This window comes from Protopterus annectens, chromosome 6.part0 (assembly GCF_019279795.1).
Source record: "Protopterus annectens isolate FY-2018-M chromosome 6.part0, PAN1.0, whole genome shotgun sequence".
NCBI lineage: Eukaryota > Metazoa > Chordata > Ceratodontiformes > Protopteridae > Protopterus > Protopterus annectens.
Window position 1 is genome coordinate 160,751,746 of NC_056737.1, and position 22,292 is coordinate 160,774,037.

Here is a 22,292-nt window from a genome sequence, read left to right on the forward strand (position 1 = left end):
TGGAGATAAAACCTGAGCTGGAGATGGATGTCCAGTACATGAAGCATGTATTCACCTTTATTGCCTGATTTAGATTACCACCAGATGTCACCTTAGGAAGGAAAGAAGCATTAGTTCTCAGTGAAACCCTATCCTTACGAAAATACAAATAAGTTTGCAGGAAAGTGCCTGAAACTCTGATATATGGTTAGCTGAAGTGACAGCCAGCAGAAAAATTGTTTTCCAAGATTGAAATTTCAAATCCACTGATGCTGCTGGCTCAAAAGGCGGATAAGTCAATACCTGTAACATGATAGTAATGTCCCAAGGAGGAGCTATGTCTCTGATTGAGGGCAGAAGTGGGAAAGTTCCCTTTAAAAAGGCTTCAGAAATCTTTATTTAGGCTATAGACATGTTGTTCTGGCCTATGTGAAAGCTAGAGATGGCTGCCAACTGCACTTTGATAGGTGAGTAGTTCCCATTGTGAAAAAGGTCTGATAAAAATTCTAAAATAGAAGGAACAGGAGCTGAAAAGGGTCTAGACCTTTGGATGATGGCTAAATAGAAAACCTTTTCCATTTATTGCAATACTTCTTGGTGGTGGCATGTTTTTGAGAGGCTGATAAGATGTGAATAACCAATCAGGAAAGTCTAGCACCTCTGGCTAATATTAGAATTGGAGGAACCAAACATTTAATTTCATGGATTTCTGATCTGGGAGAGGTATTCCAGATGGGTGAGACAAGAGATCTGGATACTGATCCAGTATCCAGGTAAGATGCACTAGAAAAAGGCAAAGGATTGTTAACCATGTCTGCCAAGGCCAGAAAGAGGTAATGAAGATCACCTTGGCCTTACGCAAGTAAGTAGTCTTCCCTACATAGAATGCTGAACAACTACCACACAAAGCTATGTAAATAATCATTTTTGCACTGCAGTTATCCTGACCTGGGCAATTACTGATCTTGAATATCCTTCAATCACCACATATTGACCCTCATGTACATACCTACAATATCTGCACATATATTTGTTCATTAATGAATTATAACATCTATCCTGGTCGTTGCTAGTTCTTTCAAAAAATTCCTTTAAATTTCTACCCTTACTATACGTTAACATTGGTCGCTCATCCAGTTTACTTTTTAACTCACTGGTAATGGTCAAGTCCCATTGAAGAAAGTGGTTTAACAACATTTTAGGGTATTTTTAATTTCAATGTATATGACATTAGAAATTATTTTGATGTTTATTTTTCTTTTGTCTTTGTAACAAATGTGTGTGGGGTTTTAATCTTATGAAATTAAATTAATTGTCTGATTTAGTCAGCTGACTAAAAACTATTTAAGATGGCTGTGATGTTGTATTTTTGACTCTGATGATGCCTATGTGTAATCTGGCGAAAGCACTAAGTCTAGTGTTTAATAAACCTGGTTTCTGTGGACCATTGATGTCATGGTGATTTTTTATAAAATATTAACCTTGCTGAAGGACAGGGGTGTTGAAGAATTTGCGTGGCTGTGAGACAAAGAGAAAGAGCTTTAGACACTGGAAGTTGAGCAATTTGTAAGGTTGTGTCCAAGTGGCACCCAATAAATTCTATCTGATTAGAAGGTGTAAGCTGGCTCTTGGAAATGATGACAGTGATCCCTATCTCCTGCAATACTTAGAGCAACTGGTTCTGGTGATGTGATAAGAGACTGTTGTAGCTCTGAGGAGTCAGTCGTAGGGTATGGGCAAATGTGGATCCATAGTGGGTGCAAGCATTGGTAGTCTTTTTATTTTTAATGTCCCTGAGGTGTTTGGGCATTCTATCCCGAAGCCTTCTAGTCATCTTCCCTGTACAGAATGCTGAACAACTACCACACAAAGCTATGTAAATAATCATTTTTGCATTGCAGTTATCCTGACCTGGGCACTTACTGATCTTGAATATCCTTCAATCACCACATATTGACCCTCATGTACATACCTACATCTGCACATATTATATTTGTTCATTAATGAATTATAACATCTATCCTGGTTGTTGTTAGTTCTTTCAAAAAATTTCCTTTCACTTTCTGCCCTTACTATACGTTAACATCAGTCGCTCATCCAGTTTACTTTTTAACTCACTGGTAATGGTCAAGTCCCATTGAAGAAAGTGGTTTAACAACATTTTAGGGTATTTTTAATTTCAATGTATATGACATTAGAAATTATTTTGATGTTTATTTTTCTTTTGTCTTTGTAACAGATGTGTGTGGGGTTTTAATCTTATGAAATTAAATTAATTGTCTGATTTAGTCACCTGACTAAAAACTATTTAAGATGGCTGTGATGTTGTATTTTTGACTCTGATGATGTGTATGTGTAATATGGCGAAAGCGCTAAGTCTATTGTTTAATAAACCTGGTTTCTGTGGACCTGTGATATCATGGTGATTTTTTACAAAATATTAACCTTGCTGAAGGACAGGGCTGTTGAAGAACTTGCGTGGCAGTGAGACAAAGAGAAAGAGCTTTTAGACACTGGAAGTTGAGCGATTTGTAAGGTTGTGTCCAAGTGGTAACCACTAAATTCTATCTGTTTAGAAGGTGTAAGCTGGCTCTTGGAAATGATGACAGTGATCCCTATCTCCTGCAATACCTGGAGCAACAGGTCCTGGTGATGTGATAAGAGACTGTCTGTTGTAGCTCTGAGGAGCTAATCGTAAGGTATGGGAAAATGTGGATCCTTAGTTGGTGCATGTGCACTGCTACCACTGCTATGACTTTGCTGATCACCTGGGGGGCTGTGGTAAGTCCAAAGGGCAGAGTTCTGAACTAATATCTGGCTCCCACCTGGAAATGGAGAAACCTCCTCAAATGCCTCTTTATCATCACGTGATAATATGCATCCTTAAGGTCTACACAGCACATCCAGTTGTCCCGTGGCAGTAAAGATAAAATGGACTGTAGTGTGAACATCCAGAATTTTGTCTGCTTGACATACTGATTCAAATGACTCAAGTCAAGAATGCACCTGAGGTCCCCTGTTGTTTTGGATAGTAAAAAGAACCAGGAGTAGACTCCGGATTCTATCTGGTCAGTGGGGAATGGTTGGACAACTCTTTTTTCTAGCAATGTGGAAATCTCTGCAGATGCAAGTTCCATTGACTGTATGGGTCATCAGGAACTCTGTTCTGCTTGACAGAGGACAGGGAAAATGGTATAGAATAATGTCTGGACATAAAATGTAACACTCATGAATCTGTGATATGTTTTGCTAGTCTTGTGGATGCAAAGATAAGCATCCGCCAACTCCCTCCAGAGTGCAGCAGTTGAAAAATCCCTCATGAACTTTGAAAACGATTTTCAGAGAATGTTCCATGAAAAACCCCAATCCTGTGGTCCACCCCTGCCTCTGGGGTGATTGTTGCTTCCTTCTCTGCCATGAGGGGGGGGGGTCTATTTCCAGGAGTCTCCTAATAAGGGTTCTGTGATTTCCTGAATCACATCCTCTTTCCAGCTTGCTGATTCCTACAGTAGGATCTTTGGGATGTGGAGAAGCAGGTGCCAATTGCATACAGAGTCTTACCATCCTGCTGACTCTTGGTGAGCATTTCTTTAACTTTAGGTCTGAATAAAGTGGATGTTAATGAAGGACATCCTGAAGCTTTCAGTAGAGTCACAGAGGCACATGTAGGCATGCCACTGAATCAAAATGCTGGTGACTGCAGCCCTAACTGTATCATCAGCTGTGTTTGACAGCAGTCGCTTGGCTACACTGGATGAAAATTGGAGGGTGGACAGCTGGGAATCCACTGTCTTGCAGACATCTGCTAGTAATACCTCTGAGACAGTCTTGAAAATTTCTATCCTCAAGTTTTTCTGAAATCTGGTGACATCAGCCAGATAATTTAGCCCCCTGACAGCAAAGATCACTGAAGAGTAAGTCTATTTCCCAAAGTGGTCCATCACCCTAGACTCTCTATTGAATATTGGAGGAAGGATGGTGGAACTCTCTTCAGATTGTTCCTTTTTTGAGGTCACTGCTACAACCATCGCATCTATTGGTGGACCCTTGCTCCAGTGTTTCCTGTCTGCAGTAGAGAGAATTTTGTCTGGCTTTTTGGGGATAGGCACCGTCAAGGTCATTCTATGCCCGTTCAGTCATCAAATCAATGAGTGGATAAATGGGCAGTACCACCCAGTAGGAAGATGAGCCAGATCCAAAGGCTTCCAGATGCACAGATTTATCAGGAGAAGGACTACCTGTGGACCACTCCCATCTCTGTTTTATCAATTCCAGAATCTCACCAACTGTGATGTCCTAAGATGGGGATCTTGGGGAGTCTTCACCCTCATCCAGGTCTGTGTCTTTGGTGACAGACTCAGGTGAACAGTCCAAGTGCTTCTGTTTGCAGATATGTTTCCTATGAAGTGTCTGAGGGGGAATATCAGATGGTAGAGAATCAGACTGGGAGAAGACATACCAAGAAACCTGAGAAGCCTGTAGGACCAACTGTCATTGTCTGATAGAAGGATGAGAAATATAATCTGATCAATGCTGGGGTTTGGATGGTGCTGACCTTGAGAGCACCTTTTCCCTCAACATCGGCAGTATGCGATGGAAAGTACTGAAGGCTGAAGAAGCCACCAGTTCTGTAGGTTCCCTCCTGTCCTCTGACACAGTGGAAGCCTCAGCACTGATGGGTCTCGACTCTCAGACTGATTTTGGTGTAGAGCTATCTAGCCCCAAAGTGCAAAGGCGAATAGTTGAATCCGACAGTTTTATGGTTGAACCTACCACCCCCATGCCTCAACAACAAAGGTACTTACACACACACACACACACACATATATATATATAGATATAGATATATATATATATACATATATATATATATATATATATATATATATATATATATATATATACATATATATACATATATATATATATATATATATATATATATATACACAGACACACACACACACACACAAATATACACTCACACACATTAACAAATGCAGAGGTAGACAGTCTGTCATACATAGCAGAAACTCAGATACACATCCACACATACATATGCAGAGTTGCAAACTCTGTCTCTCTCTCCCTCACATGCCCACACACACACACACACACACACACACACACACACACACACACACACACACACACACACACACATGTACCAAGCAATTGCAGCTACTTTACTGACTATCTACACAAGAGATATCTCATAGATATCTCATACAGCTTGAATGAATGAATGCAAAAAATTACATATAGTGCAAAGCAATGCAGCTTCTTCCCCCAACATACCTCTCAACTGTCTGTGATTTTTGAAGAATGTCCCTGATTTCACCTCATATTTCTATGTCCATTACAAAAAAAAAAGTTATGTACTCACCATAACGTTCCATGTGAGTTGTTCATCTCATCTTCATTCTTACAAATGGGTTCGGAGCCGAGCCTCGGCTCCGAGACAGCCTACTACAAAGCTCGAGGTTTACAGTCAGCTCGAGGCCAAGTCCCTATCCCATGATGCACCTAGAGTTACCTCAGATGTTGTTTGCTGCGTATAATAATACCATGTGCCATTCTTATCACTCTTTATGAGAAAACCTACAGAAAGATTGAGCAACCAGGATAAAACTAGCATCTCGGTCCTCGAAAAACCCTGGAGGGGGTAGGAGGGTAGGAAGTAAGAATGAAAGCGAGATGAACAACTCACATGGAACACTATGGTGAGTACATAACTTCTTTATGTGAAGTTGTTCTATCTCGCCGTTCATTCTTACAGATGGGTAGCATCCCAAGCACCAGCTTTCTCGGGTGGCTCATGGGAGTATGTTTTTCAGGACAGTAGACCCAAAGGAGGCCCTGTCCCTGGAGGCCTTGTCAACTTTGTAATGAGTGATAAAGGTATGAGGTCTTGACCAAGTGGCTGCTGCACAAATGTTGTCTATAGGAAGCCTAGCAGAAAAAGCAGAAGAAGTGGATACTGCTCCGGTAGAATGAACCTTAATTTTGTTTTGTAAGGGCATATTAGCAGTTGAATAAGCAAATATGATACAGTCAGATAACCATTTAGACAGTGTTGTTTTTACCACTGGCATACCTTTTCTGGAGTGTGAAAATGATTTTCTGAACTCTTTTTGTTCTATCCAAGTAAAATCAGAGCTGTCTATGAACATCAAACTTGTGCAGCATGTACTCTAAATTGTTGGTGTGATTGGGAAAGAAGACTGGCAAATCTATGATCTGGTTACGGTTAGATTCAGTACAAACTTTGGGTAAAAATGAAGGATTTGTTCGCAGAGACACTCTGTCAGCATGAAAAATCAAATAAGGAGGCTTTATGGACAAAGCCTGAAGCTCTAACACTCTACGGGCAGAAGTGATGGCTACTAGAAAGATAGTCTTCCATGACAAGTATTTTAGATCACATGAGGAAGCTGGTTCGAAAGGTGGGAGAATAATACATGAAAGCATAAAATTTAAATTCCATGGGGTATAAGGGGATTTCACAGGTGGTCTGAGATGAAAGGTCCCTTTGAGAAAGGCTTTAGATAGCTTGTGAGACATTATGTTTAATCCTTCAAAGCCAAGGTAAAAATTAGAGATAGCGGCAAGTTGTACCCGAACTGTTGCTGCTGCAGCTCCTTTATTGAAAAGCATAGTCAAAAACTCTAATATGGAGGAAATATGGGCTTGGTAGGGATCAATGTCATTTTGAGAAGCCCATATAGAAAATCATCTCCATTTGCTAAGGTATAGCTTCCTACTAGAGGACTTATGAGAAGACGGCAACATGTGTTGCGTTTCATTCGAGAGGTTATGGAACCTGGCTATGTTGGAAATTGGAGAAGCCAAGCTGTCAGTTTCAGGGACTGAAGAGAGGGATGAAGAGCCCACGACAAATGCGTCAAAAGATCTGGAACTGGGTCCAGAATCCAAGGCTCTTCCAACAGATGAAGTCGAAGGAAGGGGAACCAAATCTGACGAGGCCAGTGAGGGGCTATTAGAATGATGGTCCATCCCAGGGCTTTTGTTTTCTGCAATACTTTGAGAATCAAGGGAATTGGTGGGAATGCATATAGGAGACTCAGAGGCCAATCGTGTATGACTGCGTCCCTTGGGGTTTCTCCTGGAGGGGGAATCAGGGCAAAGTAGCTTCTGCATTTGGTGTTCATGTGGTTGGCAAAAAGGTTGCAGAAAGGCTGGCCCCATCTGCGGAAAATTCTCTCCGCTATCTCTTTCTTGACAGCCCACTCGTGAGGCAACAAAATTGCCCTGCTCAGTTTGGCTGCTATCACATTGGATTTCCTCAGGATGTGCGGTACTAACAGAAAAGGTGGATGTATCTCACTGCCATACTCTTAAGGCCTCGCGACAAAGTGGATAGGACCTGGTTCCTCCTTGCTTGTTCAAGTACCAGACCACTGACATGTCCGTCTGAATCGCAATTGTTCCCAGGGGAAGAGAGTCCTGGAACTACTGCAACGCCAAAAGTACCGCTCTCATCTCCAGGACATTGATATGCAGATGTGTCTCTTGTTCGGTCCATTTGCCTTGGGCTGTTCTTCCCTGAAAATGCCTCCCCCACCCTATCAGGGAAGTGTCTGTGGTCACTGTGGCCACTGGTGGGGGTAGGACAAAAGGACAACCTATCGTTACATGAAGAGAGGCCAACCACCACTGAACATCCTTTTGCATGAGTCTGTGATCCTTATGAGATGAGACATTGAGAGCTGTTGGCAAGATCACTGAGTGAATAACAGCCATTGTAGAATCCGCATGCGACCCAACCGTATCGCTAGTATTGCAGCTGCCATCATGCCTAACAATTTTAGCACTTCTGATGCTGGAGCCTTGTCTTTGGATATGATATTGTGGACCTGCTAAATAATAAAATGACTGGAAATGACGACAATACCATAAGCTGAAGCACAAACACTATTCCAGTAGAATGTCACGATCCACACTTTATTTACTATTATTAAACACAATTAAAACTCAAAAGTTTAGCGCTTTCATCTACGTACTGTAGACTTCTTCAGAACAATCAATAAATCCAACAGTAGTTCTTAAATACTTTAAAAGCCCGCCAAAATTGTAAAATTAGATCAATTGTCTGAAGGTATCTTAAAGAAACAAATACCCCATTTTAAATGGTCTTTACATGAAACATAAGAATAGATAGCCTTAATCATTGTTCTCAACAATACAAACTGAGTTGCTATCATACTCTAAAAAATCTTATTAAAACAATATTACAAAATATTAATCATTAAAACACACAATATGCTCTAAGTACTTATATTACCATTACCAATATTAATAATAAGTAATATACAATTGCTAAGATTTGCTCTTATAATATCAAGTGAAATTGAAACTTTTAAATAATTTCATACAGAATTTACAGAATATGCAGTTTACTTTAAAAATATGCAGCTTATTTTAAAAAACAGCTATGTACATGAATAATAATATATATACAGGACTGTTAACATGTATTCACAAATATTGGAACATACATATGCATCATGTTTAATCAAATTACTTATAATATTATTTAATAATTTATTTATTCAGTTTTTCAATTTCTTAACAAGGGTTTGGTAGGTATGGCTTCATTTAAACCCAGGGGTATGGCAGCATTCAATCTTATTTGCCACTTAATTTCTTTTTCAGATACTATTGCTTTGATATCACCCCCCCTAGGGTTATATCTAATAACCTCCAAAATGCCAAACACAAATCCACCACATTTAAGATTCCCCAAAAGGTGCTTTGACAAGGCATTATTGGGGTCCTTTACGATACAATAAAGATGATCATAAATTCTCTCACGGAGTCTCCTATCAGTTTTTCCTACGTAAAATGAACCACAGGTGGAACATGTTGCCAAGTAAATCAAGTGTTGTGTTTGACAATTTCCTTTATTAAAATAAATTTTACTATGTAGAATGTTACCCAGTATAATACTTTCTTGTGTATTGATATTCCCACACTGTTTGCAATGACCACATTTTGAAGTACCACCTTTCCCTTGCTTTGATTTCAGATGGTATTCATTATTCATTCTTACTTGAAATATACTCTGTAAGTTCCTATCAGTTTTATAAACAAATATAGGTTTAGTTCCCAGCTTATCACAGATTCCATCATCACTAGTTATTATGTTCCAATTTTTTCCAATAATCTGTTTAACCTGACTGGCCTGCCTACCATACTTTACTATGCATGCTTTTTGAAAACTTTTAGCATCAGGTAATATTCTGTGGGCACCCTTATTGACAGTATTTGAAACATTAGATGGTCCTACACCCAACACTGGTGTATACTTTTTCCCCCATTCCTTAATAACATAACTAGTAACATCCTCAACCAGGTCCTCAGGGTAGCCTCTGTCCTTAAATAATTTTCTTACAAACTGCATTTCATTCAAGAATTCTTGCCTGACCGTAGTCATCCTTGCAACCCTGATGGATTGCCCTTTGATGATACTCTTTTTCTGGGAATATGGGTGATTGCTATTATATTCAAGATAGCTGTTACAAAAAGTCTCCTTCCTGAATATCTTAGACTGGAATTGTTGGCCATCAGAATATATATATGCATCTAAATAGTTAATACCTGAAACTTCAATTTTATATGTGAATCTAAGGTATGTTGTACTATTATTAATATATTCTATAAACTGGGTAAACTCCTCTTTTTCACCCCGCCATAGAATGAAGATGTCATCCAAATAGCGTACATATAGTATCATATATCTATGCCATGGTGAGTTAAGCACAAATTCTTTTTCCCAATCCAATAACACAAGCTGCCCCCATAGCCACACCATTACTTTGCTTATAGTACTCACCATCGAAATAGATAAAATTATTATCCAATACTATATTTATGAAATCATTTATCAAAAGTTTTTTATCGTCACTTAACATACTGTAATCTTGTACGCTTTCCATAAATCTATTGACACCCTCCTCCTTAGGTATACAGGAAAACAAATCCTTTATATCAATACTAGCAAATAATACATCCTGGTACCATAGCTCCTGTGTAAACTTCCCTAAAAAGTCCCATGAGTCTTTAATAATATGCTCATGGTTATTATATATACCCTTGAGCCACTGATCTATAACTTTCCCATAAGGAAAGTTTTTACTGTATGTACCTGAAATTATAGGTCTCAATGGAGGATCTACAATATCCTTATGTACCTTCGGTATGCCACGGATAGTGGCTAAGGTGGGAAATTGTACCTTAAGGAATTCATATAATACCTCATCAATTCTGTGGTCCAAAAGATATTCCTCCAAATATAAATCAATGCGCCTATGAGCTATATTAATTTGATTCAATGATGACCTATCGTACTGGTCTATATTATTCAAGATGTCAAATATTTTTCCATTGTATTTAGTTGTTTCCATTAACACTATGCCACCCCCTTTGTCTGGTACTAATATTTTAATATTAGCTGCCTGCATTTCGTCAATTACTTCATTAAGTCGCTTGTCCCAATCTGTATAAGTACTCACTTCACTGCGCTTGTTTTTTAACTGATAAATTTGTTTGCTTATGACTTTTTCAAAGGTGGCTATAGTGTTATGCATAGGTGGTATAAACTTACTTTTTCTTTTTAATACTGTGGGATTATTATATATGCTAGTATTGTCATGAAAAAATAAACTTAAATTTAGTTTTCTGGTATACAATTTTAACTCAACAAGTGCATCTACATAATCAAATTTACCCTTAGGTATGTATTTCATACCTCTAGAAAATATCTTAAAATGTTCTTTATTAACGCTAAGAGGTGTATAATTATAAATTTTAAAATCATTCCATATATTTACAACCCCTTGTCTAACTATGTCCTGTTCATCTTCATCACTTATTGCAAGGGAGCATCCTATTTCTTCCAAAATTGCTTCCCCCTGTTTCCCCTCCTGTTGTCTCTGTAATTTCTCTCGTACATAAGCTCTTCCTCTAAAAAATCTTGTCCTTGCCCCCTGTCATCATATATATCTCTTCTTTCAGTGTACCTGTCAGCTAATTCAAGCTGTTTTTTAAAATAAGCTGCATATTTTTAAAGTAAACTGCATATTCTGTAAATTCTGTATGAAATTATTTAAAAGTTTCAATTTCACTTGATATTATAAGAGCAAATCTTAGCAATTGTATATTACTTATTATTAATATTGGTAATGGTAATATAAGTACTTAGAGCATATTGTGTGTTTTAATGATTAATATTTTGTAATATTGTTTTAATAAGATTTTTTAGAGTATGATAGCAACTCAGTTTGTATTGTTGAGAACAATGATTAAGGCTATCTATTCTTATGTTTCATGTAAAGACCATTTAAAATGGGGTATTTATTTCTTTAAGATACCTTCAGACAATTGATCTAATTTTACAATTTTGGCGGGCTTTTAAAGTATTTAAGAACTACTGTTGGATTTATTGATTGTTCTGAAGAAGTCTACAGTACGTAGATGAAAGCGCTAAACTTTTGAGTTTTAATTGTGTTTAATAATAGTAAATAAAGTGTGGATCGTGACATTCTACTGGAATAGTGTTTGTGCTTCAGCTTATGGTATTGTGGACCTGCTGACGAAGTAACAACACTCTTTCTGCTGGAAGTCTCAAAGTGGTGGTGGTGGTGGTGTCCAATTCTGCTCCAATAAAAACAATGTGTTGCAATGGCGACAAGGAAGATTTTTCTGAATTTACTGTAATGCACAGGTGACTGCAGAAAGTAAGAGTGGTGTCCCTGGCTTGTATTAGCTGATGCCTGGTGGTGGCGGTGAGGAACCAAGCGTCTAAGTACAGAAACACCTGGAATCATAAATGCCTCAGGTGAGCCGTGACCACTGCCATACATTTGGTGAACACTCTGGGGGACTGTAGTGAGACCAAAGGGCAGGGCTTGAAACTGTTAATGATTGGCTCCCAGCCGGAAGCGCAGATGATCCCTAGATGGTCTTGCTATTTTTATATGGTATGAAATGGTAGTATGCATCCTGTGGATCTATCGAGCACATCCAATTATCTTTCCCTAAAAAGGGAAGTATTGACTGAAGCGTGACCATCCGGAACTTCTCTTTCTTTACAGATCTGTTTAGTCTGCTGAGGTCCAAAATAGGTCTCCAGTCACCTGTCTTTTCTGGAACTAAAAAGAATCTTGAGTAAGTTTTGGATCCTGTCTGGTCTGCTGGGACTGGTTGGATGACTCTTTTTCTTAGCAACGTTTGGACCTCTATTGTTGCTTGTTCCCTGTAACTGGGTGGAACGTCCAGGATTTTTGTTGTGAATGGAGGGGGAGTGGCGAAAGGAATGAAATATCCTCTGGAAACTATACTTTGTACCCAGTTGTCATTTGTTATTTTGAGCCAGGTGTCTAGATACAAAAATAAGCGACCCCCGACTGCCTCCAGAGTAGGACAGTCGGGCCTCCTTTCAGGAGCGCTGGTAGGGCTTCCCAAAGAACTGGTCTCTGTCTCCCTGGTTTTGCGGACCCCCTCTGCCGCGAGGGCATCGTCTTCCATTATTGCCCCCTCCTCTGCCACTGGAGAGGGGTTCACCATGGGTCCAGAAAGGCTCCTTGGGCTTTTCGGAACCACATCCTTCCTCCCTTTTGACCCTTGGGGTAGGGTCTATTAGGGGTGGAAAAACGGACTCCAATGGCAGACAGAGTCTTTCCTTCCTGCTCACACCTGGTCAAAGTTTCCTTAACTTTGGGCCCGAAAAGGGACAACCCATCAAAAGGGCTGTTGACAAAGAATGATTTAAAGGGCTCCACAAAGGAACACAAGCGCATCCAGGAATGTGTCCTGAGAGCAATTCCTGTACCCACTGCCCTACTCGTTCCATCAGCTACATATGAAATGAGATGCAGAGACGAGTTCACTATGGAATTGAGGTTAGCAAGCTGGGAGGCAACTTTGTCAGAAGCTCCTGCAGCTACTGTACCCTGTAGAGTATCTCCAAGCTCTTTAAGGAGCTCTCTTTGCAGTCTTATAAAATGAATGAGATAGTTCACTGAACACATGGCAAAAGTCGCTAAACTGTACGTGCACTTCCCATATCTATCCATGATCCTAGAATCTCTGTTAGGAGGATGGATAGAGGAAGAAGTTTCCGACATCTCCTTTTTGGTGGCTGCCGCCACCACCATGGCATCAACTGCCACTGCCTTGGTAAGGAAGGACTTTTCTTGAAGGGCAGAAATAAATTTGTTAGGCCTCCTAGGGACAGGCTCCATGGTGTCCGGAGACTCTCACGCCCTTTGTGAGACCAGCTCCTTGAGCTCATCGAAGGGAGGAAACACTCAAGAGGTAGAGGGTTGAGACCCGAAAGCCTTCAGGAGAACCGACTCATCTTCAGCAGAGTTGGTGGACTGCCAATCACCCCTCTGCCTAAGGATTTCTAATATCTCAGCAAATGAGATATCCTCAAAGGGGGACCGTGGGGATCCTTCTGATTCATCCTTGTCGGTATCTGATGTAAGAGACTCCTGTGGGGAGTCTAAATGCTTCCTCTTACAGATTCTCTTCCTGGGAACTTCATCAGTGGGAACTTCTGGCAAGGTCTCGGAAGAGCAGGGGCCACCCAATGGGGCTTCCTGAGGCTCAGGGTCTCTACACTTAGAAAGGATCTGTGAGGCAGAAGTAGACACAGGCACTTTTGGGGAGGAGGTAATCGGACCTGAAGTCATAGATGTCTTGGGAGACATAACTCTCCTCATGGCTTCGAAGGCACCACTGCTCCAATGAGAAGGGGCCACTGGATCCAAAGAAACCACCGATTCCCTCGGCACTGACACAGTGGGCTCCGAACCAGCAGTAGGAGCCGAACTCATCCAAGCTGAGGCCCCGAGAGGCAAAGTCGGAACCGACATGTTGGTCCGACTATCCTCGCCGGACCTGACAAGAGAGTGTTGACTTATAGACTCCTCAATCGGCACAGAGGAAATCTGAGTAAATGGAACCGATGGCACTGAACAGGCATCAGTTCTGAAGGCTCAGTGATCATCAGGTCTGACTCCCCTGGCTCCAAAGGACTAGTATGGCTCGGATGAGGAAAAGAAGTCGATGGCAATACAGATTTTAGGGTCCAAAACCACATGGGTCGGAGCCGACAAAAATGTAGTGAATGCTGGTGCCTGTAGCAACTTCTGCACCACATGATCCACATCCAAATCGGACAGGCAAATTGAGGACCGAGATGAATGGATGGATGGAGGTACTGACTGTAGAACAGCAGATTTAAGAACTTCAGACACCGGTTCCAGGACTGGGGACCGGCTCCGAAAAGACAAGACACTCGGCTCCTAGAGCTATGGAGCCGACCTCGACTCTTTTTTTTTTTTTTTACTTCCGAAGAAGCAAAAGCCTTGGAAGACTTTGAAGACCTGCTAGTTGTACCCTGGTCACTCAAAGCTTCCTAAAACGATGATTTAAGAAGTCCTCTATCAATAAGTTTTCTTTTTCACTCCTGAAGAACTCTAGATGAAAAAGAATGGCAAATGGAGCAGCTTTGCTGTTAAGTGCAGGGCTCCAAGGCAATACAGACAATTAACATGACTATCCATGACAGACATTTTCTGTTCACATTTTGGACACTTTTTAAATCCTGACTTAGGATGCTTATCCTTATCCTGGTCAGCCATACTCAAAAATACAGCATACAAATAATGTACTGTACTATAAAGAGACACACCCAAACAATTAGCAAGGTTTAAGCTATAGCTAAGATAAAGAAGTAAGCCCTAAATAACAAATGGGCTGAATATTAAACTATTCAAAAACACACACATTCAATAACTACTTATTTAACTACCTATATAATGATTTTAAAGCACACCAAAGGGAAACTATGAAAGATTATCAAAACTAACTAAAATATCTTTAGAACAATTTTTTTAAAATAATTTTCCTAAATAGTTTGAGAAAAAGAATTATACTGGCCTGAGCTGTGCAAGGAACCTCCAATCTACTGCAGCGGCAAACTAGATCTGGGGTAACTCTGGGTGCATCATGGGATAGAGACTTGGCCTCGAGCTGTCTGTAAACCTCAAGCTTTGTAGTAGGCCAACTCGGAGCCAAGGATCGGCTCTGAACCCATCTGTAAGAATGAACGACGAGACAGAACTTCACATTGTGTACTTTTCCATTAAATCTGTGATGATCACTGACCACAATTCTTCAGCAAAGAAGTTCACACACACACACACACACACACACACACACACACACACACACACACACACACACACACACACACACACACACACACACACCACACTTTTTCTCTCTCTCTCTCACACACATGCACAGACACACATGCCCTCAAGAGAATGAAGGTGAGAGACAATAACAAAGGTGAGGAACAGAAGCATCACAGATGATTACAATGGAGGACAGGGGAAGCCTGTGCTCATTTGGAGACAGAAAGGAAAACTTATATAGAATGATAAAATATGGTATCATTAGTCATAAATAAGCTGAGGAATTTTCTCTCTTTTGAGAAATCTGGAAGTAAGGCTGCCCTTTTTTGATTCCTTCTGTTTTCTTTTTTGGCACAATCCTGTGCTCTGTTCCTTGTTTCCTTATTACTCTTAAATGCTTTTCGTATTTAACATTTGTTCATATTTTCTTTCACTTTTTTGTATTTATTTATATTGATAAGTGTTTTTTGCAGTTATGGGTAGCTGCCATGTCTCTCTGCTACTTTTCCTTGTCATTCTCTCTTTCATTTTACTGTGTTCAACCTTTATTATCTATTTTGACTTTCTGGTGCCATTTATTGTCCTTAGGATTTAAAATACTCCAAAAAATTAAACTGAAACAATAAAACATATTTCCCCAAATCACCCTCACCCAGGTGGGGATGGAGTAATTATGACTATAACACATTAATCTTACCTTTTTTAAAACATGGAAATCGAAAAAGTTTAACTACACCATAATCATCAGCTGTCACTAACACATGGTTTACGAAGTTGGCATCCAAAGAGTTAATGTTGTTGACATCTGAGTATTTAGGCCAGATTCCATTTACTTCTGCTCCAAGAACACACGACCAGGATGCCCACTGAACACCTTTTAGTTCTTCCTTATTTGTCACTTCCTTCCCACCTAAAAGTACACGAACATACATTTTTAGTTAACAAATCTTTTTTTCATTATTACTTTTTTGTTTTCATGATACACGTCATTGTATATTGTACTCATTTTCAATCAGAGCAATGCTACCAAGTTAAAAAACAGGTTTTACTCATTCAACCCTCTAAGATAAGCACAAATACATATTTCTGCTAAAGGTTCAATCTCACTCGTACTCAATTTGCCCTCTGTACTTATAGGCAATAAAGGCTTTTATAGGGTCTATCTTCCTAGTACGTTGTTATCTTTTTGTCATCTTTAACAGCATGGTTCCAGAACTGGCTTATTCTGGATCCACAAGGTCTACAGGAAAATCCAAGGTGGGGGTACATACAGGAAGGGAAAGCAGGTCATCATTATTTTAGAACACAGACAAGGATATTTTGAGACAGCACTTGGCCAACTGCTATTTAATCTGAATGGGTGTTGTTTACATCCTAGCTTCACATAATGTGGCTAGATATGCTTTTACACTTAGGTGATAGCCACTCTAGCCACAATCTGTGAAAAATAGGAAATATTTTAAAAACATCCATTCATATTAAGTAGCACTTCACTAAGAACTAAATGTTATACCCCATAGAGTCTGCTGGTTGCTTCTCTTACATGCAAATCATGTAGGCAACACATGCAGATACTAGCCTGACTCCAATTCATCCTTGTGCTGATCCCTGGCTATTTATTCATTAACAATAAAGGTATGTGGACTAGAGACACTTTAGACACAACTCTAGACCACTGGCATCGGCTTCAATGATTCAGATGTAGTTTTGGCATCATAATCAACTTATCCAAAAGATAAAAACGGGCTACCAGGAGCACACAAACCACCAACATTTTATTGGAACACAAGTCAACCAAATATATACAAATGTTAAGTAAAACATATAAAATATAAAACACATTTAGCGCATTCATCTCAGTCAGTGGGACTTTCTCAGAATAACCCTGAAAGTCCAGTGCTGATCCCTGGCTATTTATTTATTCATTAACAATAAAGGTATGTGGACTAGAGACACTTAAGACACAACTCTAGATTCTGGCATAGGCATCAATGATTCAGATGTAGTTTTGGCATCATAATCAACTTATCCAAAAGATAAAAACAGGCTACCAGGAGCACACAAACCACCAACATTTTATTGGAACACAAGTCAACCAAATATATACAAATGTTAAGTAAAACATATAAAATATAAAACACATTTAGCGCATTCATCTCAGTCAGTGGGACTTTCTCAGAATAACCCTGAAAATCCAATGCCTTCCTTATATACCAGCAACTCCTCCCCTCTAATTCAAATAATGGAGGAAATTACTGATTTACTAATGAGCCTCCAAGTAAAGGCAAACTCTTCTAGTCCTGAACTAACAGTGATTGAATATGTTTAATGTAGATCTGTACATCCAATGTTATAAAAAATATACGTATAAAACCTAAAATCTAATTGTATAAAAAGAAAAACAGTGAAACTAAATTATTTATACTGTACTTGTTAAATAATAGTTTAAAATACTTTATAGTTTTTTCCATTGTTAAAATCAGTGTCTACTCTATGCTTGCAAAAATAATCAACAGTAAAGGGCTGTCTTCGTCATCAAAATACTGCCTATGGAAACCAATACAGAACTTAAACGTGTGTCCATTATTAGATCTAATGTGTTTATATAATGCATTGTGTTCATCACATTTTTTAATGTCATAAAGACGCTGGTAAATTCTGACTTTTAATGCCTTTTCTGTTTTTCTGACAGAAGCAGGGACATTCGGTACACTGTGCAATGTACACCACTCTACAACTAAAGCAATGAAACCATTGTGGGATAAGAACCTCACCAAACCCTTCAATTAAAAAATATTTTTCTTTCTAAAATCAGCAGGCATTGTTTACAATGTCCAAATAACATCATACCAGGAGGTACTCAGCTCACAACGATTTTCTAGAGTTTCTGTGATTTAAAAAGCTTGTTTCAGCTACATATTGCACTTATTTTACTGCCTGCACTTTAACAAAGTTGTTTTTGTGTTTAAATTACCTGTTTAACTGTTGTAGGCTAGACACTCAAGTGTGACAGCCATTTCTGTGCATTTAAAGTGTTTTTTTTTATTGTATCTGCTTTATTTTCTGGAAAAAAAAAAAACAAAACCACAAAAAAATACTTGTTTTCCCGCCTTTCTAAGCTAGTATAGTCCAGTTTTCAGGTTAGTGCTGAATTCAGGTCTGTGTTCCAAGTTTCTGTGTTTGCCCATACCTTACTTGGATAGAAGGAAGTTTTTCTGTTCACTGTGAGAGAGGGAGCTTTGAGCAGCCTATCTGTCCCTGAAGGAGTGGTTTCAGCACAGAAATTAGTAGTTTATTGGCCATTTTGGGCTAATTTCTATCTCTTTCATTTCCCTGCTATAAAACCTGCGTTTGCAAGGTTTTTGTGCTTGTAGACAGCTCATCAAGCTCCTGCCTGGTGCCCTGAAGAGTTCTACAGCAGAAGAGAGACAAAAGAGAGGCTTTGGAGTGATTAAGTATCATTTATCTGCATTTTCTTGCTGCCTTTAGCTAATTCTGCCTAAAACGCCAATTTTCTAGAGTTTCTGTGATTTAAAAAGCTTGTTTCAGCTACATATTGTACTTATTTTACTGCCTGCACTTTAACAAAGTCGTTTTTGTGTTTAAATTACCTGTTTAACTGTTGTGGGCTACACACTCAAGTGTGATAGCCATTTCTGTGCATTTAAAGTGTTTTTTTTTTATTGCATCTGCTTTATTTTCTGAAAAAAAAAAAAATACAAAAAAATACTTGTTTTCCTTCCATTCTAAGCTAGTATATTCTAGTTTTCAGGTTAGTGCTGAATTCAGGGCTGTGTTACAAGTTTCTGTGTTGGCTCATGCCTTACTTGGACAGAAGGAAGTTTCTCTGTTCACTGTGAGACAGGGAGCTTTGAGCAGCCTATCTGTCCTTGGAGGAGTGGTTTCAGCCCAGAAATTAATAGTTTATTGGCCATTTTGGGCTAATTTCTATCTCTTTCATTTCCCTGCTATAAAACTGGCATTTGCGCGGTTTTGCAAGCCAGGCACAGCCGGTTAGCTAGGGAAGAACTATTCCCGGCTCCACAAAGTCTACTCTTCAATTCTTTCCTTGGAACTAGACAAACTTTCAACTTAAGCACTCAAACCATTCACTTCTCATCCCAGCACTTGCTCAAAACTCATAGCAAGCACTAATAAACCTTAGCACTAGACCCCCCCCCCCATACTGTAGAGAAGGACAAGGTTATCTATTCGACTTTACCAGCCAATCAGTAAAACAGTTCATTGTACCTATCCAGGCATGTCCAAAGGGCAGTTTCAGGTGTACTCTCTGGTCCAACTGGTGAATCTGGGCATTTTAAGGCAATGTTATAATTGCCTCATGTACACAGATAACCCTCTCCTCCTTCCACCAAACACTAATACATGTGAGAGATGCAATTATACAGCCAAACTGGAGGCTAAGCTCTCTCAACCCAAGACTGGACCAAGCAGTCAAGAGGAGAAGGGAATTACTTGCATCACACCACCAGTCTCACATAGACCTATGAAACCAGCACAGGTAAAACACACACATAAATACACAAAGGCATACTCGGAGGCTCTAAATAAAAATCTGCAAAAGCAACAGAGACCTCCAAAGCAGACATCCAAGCAACCTCCACCCCCCAACACAAACCATGAAACACATACTTCACAAAACCAGTGTGCCACGCAATCACAGCCCTCATGGCAAAATAACATACCCAACACACTAGTAATAGGTGACTTTATAGTCAGGCACACTGATGTCCCATTCACGAGGCTGAACAAGGAGTAGGTTACTGTTAGCTGCCTGTCGGGTGCCAGGATCCGCCACGTAACACAAGCACTCAGGTCACTCCAGAACAAGTACAAATGTGACTCTGTCATTGTCCATGTTGGTGTGAATGACCTGAGCCATACCTCCCTGGACTACATGAAAAGAGACATGGAGGAGCTCTCTGATCACGTAGCCCAGGCTGGTATGACCCTGACCCTGAGTAGCATCCTGCCCTCACCAAGAATGATACCACGGTATGGAGAAAAATGATCAGTTTCAACAATTGGCTAAGCTTCTGGTGTCATTCAAAGGGGATCCAGTGTCTGTCAGCCTCGGATGACATGCTCGACAAGCCATGCTGCTTCGATAGAGATGGCTTGCACCTGTCACCCTTAGGCTTTTGAATACTGGCCAAGGCACTTGCCACCCCCATAGATCATTTTTTGGGCAAGGCTCAAAAGACAAACCCACAGCCATAAATAGCACAAGTAACAAAAAACTGAAGGTAATGCTACTCAATGCCAGAAGTCTAATCCTCAAAATGCATGCACTCGAGGCACTCCTCAGTATGGAGGAAATCGATATATGTGCAGTAACAGAAACCTGGTTTAAGGCTCCAGAGACTATCCAAGCACTACCAGGCTACAACTCATACCATACATTTCGGCCACAAAACCCAGACCGAAATACAAAAGGCGGGGGAGTATCCATATTCATCAAGGACACCCACACCTCCAGGTTAGTGGCACAGCATGATGCTTCAGAGATCATCCACATGCAACTAACAATGGGCAAAACTGCTACTCAAATTATAGCTTGCTACAGATCACCCACCATGTCCCAGAACCCCTACTCCGCATTCCTGGAAACACTGGGCAGCATAAAGGTCCTAACAAACACCCTGATATTGGGTGATTTCATTTACCCAACATTAGCTGGGAGAACTACTCAAGTACAAACTCCCTTGCCCAGCATTTCCTAGAATTTATAAACTCAAATGCCCTGGATCAACTGGTCAACACCCCCACCAGAGGTGACAACATATTGGACCTGGTCATCATCAACATGGGTGACCGGTGTTCCACACCGGAGGTCAACCCCTCACTGGTTAGATCTGACCATAAACTAATCACTCTGGATATCCACATTCTGCCACCATCCCCGGTCAAAAAAAACACCATGAAAAACTTTTCAAAAGCAAACTTCACGTTACTTAAGATCGAGGTGGGAAGTTTTAAAGCCCCCATGCTAAAGGATAATGCTGTCCAAGCTGTAAAATTCTTTACTAATGCACTCTATGGGAACTTACAAGAATGCATGGATCATGCTATCCCAAACAAAACCAAGACTCACTCCTCCAAGAAAAGGAAACCAGTCTGGTGGACCCCTGCCATAAACAAGCTATACAACAGAAGGAGGAAACTAGTACAGAAAAGAGTAAAATCCCAAGAAGGGAAGACATACCTGATCAGTATCAGCAAGAAACTACGTTCCCTCACACAATCATCTAAGGCTAGCTTCGAAAGAAAAATTGCCATGCACTCCAAAGATAATCACAAGGCATTCTTTAGCTATGTCAAGAATCTAAGTGGCAATTCTCAGATCTGCTTGGAGTTAGTGCAGAATGGCACAAAATACACTAAACTGACCAATATAGCCAACATCGTGGCACACAGGTTCAGTGCAAACTTCACCCCCTCTCACCCCCAAAAGGGCAAATAACTATACCAGAAGAATGTAGTGCCCCTGAAATCACAGACACTCAGGTTAAAACAGCCCTCTCCAAAGCTAAAAACACTGCATCAGTGGGACCGGATGGTGTCCCAGGCTGCGTCTTACATGAGCTCAAAGATGAACTAACCCCTCACCTAAACAAACTGTTTAAACTCAGCCTCTCCACAGGCTACGTGCCCACAGAGTGGTGCACAGCAATGATTATTCCAGTCCACAAAGGTGGAGCCACAGCGGACCCCAGAAACTATTGCCCTATAAGCCTGACTAGCTTGGTCTGCAAAGCTATGGAGCGCATCATCATGGATCTCATTAACAGAGACATTGGGAACCTCCAAACATTGGACCCTACCCAGTTCGGCTTTGTTAAGGCCAGATCATACCTCCTAAACCTGGTGGACTTCTTTGAGACAGTTACCAAGGCTATAAACGAGGGAAAGGTGGTCCACACAGCCTACCTAGACCTCGCAAAGGCCTTTGATACCATTCCCCACTCAGGTATTATAGACAAGCTCACCAGCCTGAACATAAACCCCTACGTCATGAGATGGGTTGCCAACTGGCTCATGGACAGAACCCACAAGATAAGA

General features: G+C 40.2%; 1 protein-coding gene across 1 annotated transcript in view; it reads right to left on the reverse strand.

Moving 5' to 3' along the window:
* The window catches only part of LOC122803780 (echinoderm microtubule-associated protein-like 5), a 3,919,718-nt gene that overhangs the window by 2,443,970 nt on the left and 1,453,456 nt on the right, over positions 1–22,292 (reverse strand). The window contains exon 10 of the mRNA XM_044073467.1: positions 15,907–16,119. Coding sequence (XP_043929402.1) covers positions 15,907–16,119 — 213 coding nt within the window. The remainder of the gene's footprint in view (positions 1–15,906; positions 16,120–22,292) is intronic.